General features: G+C 41.1%; 1 protein-coding gene across 1 annotated transcript in view; it reads right to left on the bottom strand.

Moving 5' to 3' along the window:
• LOC108790920 (EF-hand calcium-binding domain-containing protein 6-like) overlaps window positions 1-3,179 on the bottom strand; it is a 28,845-nt gene extending 25,666 nt beyond the window's left edge. Inside the window, exon 1 of the mRNA XM_018561281.1 lies at window positions 2,891-3,179. Coding sequence (XP_018416783.1) covers window positions 2,891-3,179 — 289 coding nt within the window. The remainder of the gene's footprint in view (window positions 1-2,890) is intronic.
• Between the last annotated feature and the right edge of the window lie 5,416 nt (window positions 3,180-8,595).

Genomic DNA, 8,595 nt, shown 5'->3' with positions numbered 1-8,595 from the left:
CTAAAACTTGTCCAATTCTAGGGTCACATCCAAGGCCTCCCAGCATGTATCATTCATTGCATACTGTGCAGCTGGGGAATGCAGTGGACATATTGGCTTACATGCCGGGGAAGTTGGTGACAGTGTGCTACCTCCTCTCCCAAGATGCCAAAGCAGAGGTCTATTGACTGCTGTGGCATCTGGCTAAGGTAAGTGAGAAATGAAAGCTGTCACTGTAATTTTGAGTGCTCATGCATGTGGAAGGTTGAGTGGACATTCTACGCCATTGCTGAACTTACTTAGAGGTTTGCTGAACTCTGTTGCATAGTTGTTTTTGCTTTTTTTTTAAATTTAATTTCTGGTTGTGTCAGTACGGTTATGTTTCTATCCATGCAAACATGTTTCTGGCTTTGTTAGAGAGATACAGACTTTGTCTCTGCAGACATGCTTCTGGCTGAGTCAGCAAAGTTCTGCTTCCCTTTGCAGACGTGTTCCTGGCTGGGTACATCTCTGTGAACATGTTTCTGTCTGAGTACACTGTGTGTACAGTGAGTGACTATTTCCTCATGTTTATGTGGAACAACTCATGCAGTATGTGTCGGGTAGCAGTGTCAAAATAGTCTTTGGGAAAGAATGGGGAACATCACCAGGTAGACCAGGTAAACAAGGTAAACCAGCCCTGGCTAAACAGCAATTTCTCATCATCAGACTCTTTTGAGAGATCAAGGAGATGGCTTCTCACTGCTCATGTTTTAACAGAACCAAATCACATGAATGCTAGTGTGCTCTCTTTTATCTAATTAGAGAGAGAGAGAGCAAGCCACAGAGGGCACCTTAGTGAGATTAAAGAATAACTCCACGATTTATTAAAATTAACCCTTGAGGTTGGGCAACCTCCACACTGCTCATTTTTTTCTAGGGGAGAAAAAAAGAAGATAAACTCGCCTGATACGCGGTCTTGCAGCAGTGACTGCTCACCTCTCTCCTCCTCCACTCCAGCTGTTGTATGTCCCTTGGCGTCCTCACGTCTAATGCAGGTGTATTAGATGTGAGGATGCCGAGGGATATACGACAGCTGGAGGAGAGATGAGGGTAATGAGGTTAATTTTAATAAATCCTGGAGTTATTCTTTAATTTCACTAAGGTGCCCTCTGTGTGGCTTACTCTCTCTCTAATTGGTTAAGAGAGAGCACACTAGCATACATGTGATTTGACATGATAAGTGAGAAGTCATCTCCTTGATCCCTCAAAAGAGTCTGATGATGAGAAATGGCTGTTTAGCCAGGCCTGGTCACCTAGGCCATCTACCTGGTGTGTCTGTGAAGGTTCTCATTCATCCAGGTAGGTATCTATTGTCTGCCACATACAATGCTGTTTTAACACCTCTCTCTGGGCAGGTTAATAACACCTCCTAGACTCCAATTATGCAAATGCAATCAACACTTGGTTGTGACTAACAGATTGCATGGATTGGAGCAACATTCACCAAATTTATTCCCAGATAATTATTTTGTGCAAGTCATTCTGAATTGAGAAAGATGGTTGGATGCCCAGTGAAACATCTTCAAGAAAAATACAGCAAGTCCAGTTGCCTTGACTTATTTTTTACAAATACATCTACTTGGTGATGTTCCCCCAGCAGAGCCCTCACACCTTTTTTTTCCCTTTTATCTTCTGTATATATATATATAACTTTACAGTGTAAAATGTTTTGACTGTTACACTTGACAAAGTGCGGCTGAATCCATGTTTTTTTTTTCCGCTCTGTAACTTTGTATAATCCTGATTAATAAAGTCACATTTTTGCTTCGATCTACCCAGCTTTTGGGATTTTGTTATACATATTTTTCAACGTCTCCATTTGTGCCAGGTAAGATGTAGCTTGCTATGCTGTCTTCATTGCAGAATTCTTATTCATATAACACTTTTAACTGATTTGATGTAACTAAAGGTTATTGTTTTTTTATTATTCAAACCTATTAATGGACCTTGTCTCCCAATCGTAACTCTTCCTGTTAACAATCTGTTTTTTCCTTTCTATTATCAATGCTTTCTGCAGGTCCTGTTTAGCAACAACTAGTGGCACGTCAGAAACTATAAGAGGTTCACATGGCTACACAAAAACATTTGTACTGTACAATCTACCTCTGTTCATGGACTCTTAATGCCAAATAGCAATTTCCTGGATAATACCTAACTCATCTGTAAACAAGCAGATTAAATGCTATACTATCCATGTACAATGTACACAATAGCATCCGCCTACTGTGCACCCTCACCATAAACCAACAGTGACTGAGTCGCCCTGAAGAAGGGAATCCTGAGAGATCCTGAAACCTTGCAAAATATAAGTAGATTCCCTCACCACAGATGTAACACAATGGTTTGCGAAGCATTTAACTAGTATTCTAAATACTGCATAATTGATATGTTTCCAGTAGGGATGTCCAGATACCAGTTCAGATACCAGTGCCGATACTTGGCATTTTCACGAGAACTACCAGGGTTGCAGTGGTTGCCGCTGGGACCTGGCTCCGGCGCTGTCCTGAAATCATTAGTCTGTATTGTTTTAGAAAAACTGTCACATGAAATAAACAAAAATGTATCAGTACTTGTATCTGTGAGTACTTGGACAAGTATCAGTCCTTGTATCTGTGAGTACTTGGACAAGTATCAGTACTTGGAAAAATGGTATCGGTGCATCACTTATATATATTTATTTAAAAAAAATAATGCATTAAAACGGGAATGTACAAATCCCAGGAGCTCCGTGTGCTCCTTAAAAATGACAGCTGCCTCCTAACTTTTTAATTTTTTCTCTAGTCTAGTCCTGGAGCTAGAAAGTATCGGTGTATGTACTTGTACCGAGTATGGTACTTGGTATCTGAACATCCCTAGATTCCAGACTTACCAAATATAGGTAGTCTTGTCTTGTTTTGGTCGGAGGAGAGAGTGACCTGCACACCCGATGGCACATGATGTCTCAGTGGGGTAAGGCTCCTGTCACTGTAAGAGGAAGAGGCTGTCTGCAGGTTCCGTCTAGAGTACAGTCCTTCTTCTTCCTCATGCTGCACTCCCCCTGCTCTGGAAAACCCTCTGAGAGACAAGGTGTCTGGGTCTCCTAGGCGGGACAGTGGATGCTCTATAACAGGCAGGCGTGGCACTGAGGATCCAGGTGGGGAACGATTGCGGACAGACATCCTCAGTCAACTGGTAAGACCTGAAAAAGAAAAATGGAAACTTAGGCAACACAGAAAATATTTAAATGAAGATATATTCGTGGAGCTCTGGAAAAAGATTTTGATAGGTAATTAGACCTGTTTATATTTTGGTTATGAGTCTACTCTCATGCTGGTATACCAGTGACTAAAGCAGGCCTTTAATTCATGCTAGAGAAATCTACGCCAGGATACCCACTCCCAGTCCAGCTTATTGAAACTCACACCTGCAGCCTTGATTAAAGGGGATCGGTCAAGCTCCAGAAACGCATTGACTATCCTTATTACTCTTATGAGGCATAAAAATTGAACTGGACTCTCAACCATTCATCTGGGCTCTCCTCACTCTACCATTCCTACTACTTAAAATATTTAAAGGAAACCTATCACAACCTTAATACTTTATTTTAATCTGCTTATATTTTTCCTTTCCTGGTTCTGGCCCCCCTCATCAAAATGTGAATAATTTTTTTCATTAAATGTTTCTGTTTTCATTACATACCATATTTTAGATCCAGTGACCTCATCTCTGGGTCTCAGCGCTTTTCTATGGAATGCAGGCAGCTCATGGCTGGTGGAAGGGACCAGCAGGGTGCTGTACCTAGCTTCTTGAAAACATCACAGCACTCTGCCAAAGTACTACTCTCAGGAACACTCAGCCATGATGAAAGAAGAGGGTTGGCAGTTGGAAGAAGTTATGCAAATATCAAAATGCCTTGATGGGTGGATGTCAATCTGAAAGAGTGGGGGGTCTTAGGCAGACTGAGGGGAATTTATAAAATCTGGAGCAAACAAAATCTGGAGCAGATTTGCACTTCAACCAATCAGTTTCTCTGTCTCATGCTCAAATCTTACCTGAGCAAACTGAAGAGAGAAGCTGATTGGTTGCCATGGGCAACTGCTCCAGAATCTATCTGCTCCAGTTTTGATAAATTCCCCCACTGTATTAGGATTCAGACTGCCCTAGGGCTCTGTCGTATGCGCAAGTGCACTGCGACAACAGGTCCATCAAACCCTTGGACCAACGCAGCTTATCAGTGGCTCCAAGTTCAGATTTCTGGACTGGCTTATATATTTCAGTCCGTAAGAGTTCTGGACTTGGAGCCACTGATAAGCTGTGTTGGTCCGTGAGATTTATGGACGTGGTGCCACAGTGCCCTTGCCACGCCCCCCACACACACCTTTTGAAGTCACAGGTCCAATGGAAGCACTTGGCAGGGGTCAGAGCTGTCCACCTGCGAACTATCTTTACATTTCCAGGAAAGTATTATACAAAAAGGATCATCCTCATGTTAAGTGAATGATCGCATAAAGTGCTGCACATAAAAGAGAAAAGCGGACACATGCGGGGCGATTTAAATTGCTCATTGATAATGTGGGGTGACGCTTTGCCTTTTGTCCACATACGAAGCATATGGTGAATAAATATGCAGCACATTAAATTACAGCCCCTCAATACTGTAGATAAAGTACTTTAAATTTCCCCTTCAAAATCTATCACCGAAATGTTATGCAAAAAATATAAAGAAAGTGAAGAATTTGTATATAGCAGCAGCAGTTAACAAGTATGTCTTCTGAAGCCCTCAGCTAATTATCACAAAGTTAATAGTCTTTTAATCCACCAAAACATCCCTGCTATGCATGCAATTAAAGCCCCTCTTTGTACTGTGCATTTAAATTCAGCCCACTGTATGACATGGCCTGATTCAGTATCAGGTTTACTCCGCTGTGCACGAAAGAAACAAAACAAAACCATAGTTAACAATTTTTATAGAAAACTCACTGTTTTCCTCTTGAAATCCTTTTTATCCAGACTTCCTTGCTTTGTGATGCTCTCTGTTTGTTGTAGTGTTGTTCTCCTTTATTGTACAGAGACAGGTTGTCAGAGGCAACAGAGAGACTTCCACAATCTCCTGCCAGTGTATTGTGATGGGAAGCTGTGGCCAGCACTGGGAGGCCGCGCTGTCAATCAATGCTGTAACCAAGCCGCGGCCTTTCATAAGGCTTGTGAATTGAAGTGACAGCCACACCTTTCCTCATCACTACAACAAAAACTGGCAACCTAAACTTAAATGTACATCGAACATCACAGATCATGAATGAATTCCTGGGAGAGGTCTACACTGTAACAAAAAAGAAACATACAGATATTTGTATCCAATCTTATAAAGTTTAAAGAAGTGTGTAAGATCATTTCAAAAGATAGATAGATTAGATAGATAGATAGATAGATAGATAGATAGATAGATAGATAGATAGATAGATAGATAGATAGATAGATAGATAGATAGATAGATAGATAGACAGACATACAATAGATAGATAGATAGACACCCCTGCACTGCAAGGGTTCATTGCTCATTTAGGTCTAGGGAGAAAAATAAAAAAGTTACACTCACCCGATCCTATGAGCCAACTTGCTCTTAGACTGGTCCTTGGAGCCTCTCTTCCCCACCGCTGCAGCGGTCTAAGGAGTTATCACATTCTATAAACTGTGGGAGCAATTTATCAAAACTGGAGCAGACAGAATGTGGAGCAGTTGCCCATAGCAACCAATCAGCTTCTTTCTTCAGTTTGCTCAGTTAAACTTTGAAAATGAAAGAGAGAAGCTGATTGGTTACTTTGGCGCTCCACATTCTGTCCACTCCAGTTTTGATAAATTGCCCTTTATGTATAGCATGTGAGGACACCGATGGGACATACCATCACTGTAGCGGAAGAGACAGGCAAAGTATAGCTTTATTATTTTCCTCCCAAGACCGAAACAAGCTCTTACATCTTACATGGCAGGGGTAGCCCCACTGCAAGGGTTAATAATACATTTCCCTGGAGCTCTGCTTCAGGAAAATTATTTTCTTCCTGGTGTTCTTCTGTGAGGCGCACTGCCAGACCCTTCCTGAGCTGCCTTAGAACTGACAATGACACTTAGTATTAATCAGTGGCATATAAAACAAGTGGATTCCCTTACAGAACACTCCGTGTACTTCACATGTGTTTATGTCATGCAATGTTTATTTTATGTGACCACAACTTGACACGGTTCCATTTATTGAGTACTTACACAGAAGCATATTGACATTTCCAGGTACAGGTAGCAGACTTGTGTATTTCCAGTCAGACATGTCCATTGTTACCTGGAGATAAAACTTGCACCTGTGTTTATGGCCTTGGTTCTTACTAGGTCAATATAAAAGCAATTTTCCAAGAAGGAAATAAGTTTTGTTTACAGGTAGGTGTATAAAAGTGTATATGCAGAAATAATATCATTGTGGAAGAAACTAATACAAGGACAGAAATCCTTCATCACAATATACAGTTATTATAAAGTGAATATACTGATGTAATATGAATACATTGAGAAGATTAGTCACTTTACTTATGTATTTATAGCCTTGTGTAAAATCATGGAATATCAGGGTATATTTAAAAACAATTCACAGTGCCATTTGCCCTGCGAATCTACTTGAATGTTCCTTGTGTGTGAATAGAGGCAAATATGAACGTTCTTAGGCTGGGTTCACACCTAGGCGTATTACGTATGCACGTCTGTCGCGCGACCGTCACACGTTTTTTTTACCGCGATTCACGGTAAAAAAATTGCGCGACCGTCGCGCAATTACGAAGGCTACTTGGCTGTATCCCAATGGAAAACGCCCTCCAAAACGGCCCAAAGAAGTACATGTACTTGTTTGGGCGTCAGCCGTTTTGTAGGGCGTTCAGACGGGCGGAAATACGGAAAGGTGTGAACCATACCCATAGAAAACAATGGGATTTTCATGGTTGTACGTTTTGTAGAGCGTTCATAGAGCGTTGAACACCCGACAAAACGGAAAGGTGTGAACGGGGCCTTAGTATATTTTCTTTTTAGGTCAAATGTAATATACTATAATGCCACATTATGGCCTCTAGATGGAGGATGTTTGCTGGTCACATGAAGTGCAAAAAGACAATAGATCTTCCAAGCCTAGTGTCTTATATGAGGGCTAGAGATACAATGAGGGAACATGGAAGAAGCATGGAGGGTATACCTAAGATTATACCAACTGACACTAAACAGGAGGGGAGGACAGTGGGAAATACCAAATGTATACAGAAAAACAAGTTGTAATAGCACTAATATACCACTAGAGGTCAGGATTATACCATAACATGATATATGCAATGAATACTTATGCAGTGTAATAGAAATAACAGAAACTAACAGTGCCTGTAACAACACACAGATAATCCTTAAAGCACTCAGATAAACAAGTCACATTGTTCTCGATGTTCTGGATGACTCTGTTTTTAGGAAGTTTGTTGGAGTAGGAAGTAACTTTTTAATTTCTCACATGATTGCTAAGGGCAGTCTCTTACCTTGGGATGTGACATTTACGTAGGTCGGAAATGCATGGAACAGTGACTGGCCGCCAAGGTGCTCATTGCCTTAAAGCTGAACTCCAGGATTAGCAAGTGTTGCCTAAATAAAAGAGGCATGTGTATTCTTACTTCCATTTTTGGAGGCTTATATACAAAAGAGTGAAGAGTTTGGAGAAGGGAGGAGAAGAGAACAATCTAGGACAACATAGCTGAACTGGAAAGTGAGATGAATTGGACAATTCTTCCAGTTCAGCTATGTTGTCCTAGATTGTTCTCTTCTCCTCCCTTCTCCAAACTCTTCACTCTTTTGTGAATACCCCCTCAGTGTTTTTTGTGTATTTCTTCCAGATCTGTGCAGAAATCCAGTGTGGAAACTTTGCCTCTGTGCAGGAGCTTCCTGTAATAAAGACCGGTCATTGCTGCTCTCTCTCCTTGTGTGGGGTGACTGGTCTTGCATCTGCCTCCTTCTGTAGTTCTCTGCAGGCAGACTGTAGTGGGAGGAGCCTGACAGGTCCCTCCCATATCTCTGCTCTCTGTACAGGCTACTGTATATACAGCATAGCCAAGGTAATATCTGGATTTACAAAGGCATTTGGCGCTTGCAAAGTGGGCTTTTGATCTTTTTTGGCTATATAATATGTTGAAATGCAAGTTTCTGTGCCCGGAGATCATCTTTTATTTAAATCCATTGTTCACACACATATGGTAAATACAGGAGATTGTAAAGAACAAGTTGTAAATAAAGCAGTAAAATTGATATATACTCCCATAAATAAAACACCATACCACAATCATATTAGTCAGATTCCTTTAACAAGTGAACACAACCCATTTTACAGTTTTACATTCTTCCAGCATTGACTTTCTGCCTTTGGTCACATAATATCTCAGAGCTGTAAAGGAGGTCAATGCTGGGATATTAATCCTTGTCAAATGCTGCAATTGCAGGACTAAACAGAGAGCGTAATGTATACAAGACCCAGCAGCTGGCACTGACTGCAGATCTCTGAATAGGGGAGTATCTTTATTTAGGGCCACC

The sequence above is a fragment of the Nanorana parkeri genome, unplaced genomic scaffold (genome assembly GCF_000935625.1).
Source record: "Nanorana parkeri isolate BGI_ZX_2015 unplaced genomic scaffold, ASM93562v1 scaffold513, whole genome shotgun sequence".
Classification (NCBI taxonomy): Eukaryota; Metazoa; Chordata; class Amphibia; order Anura; family Dicroglossidae; genus Nanorana; species Nanorana parkeri.
Note: the sequence above shows the minus strand (reverse complement) of the source record. Positions and strands in the feature narration are given on the sequence as shown.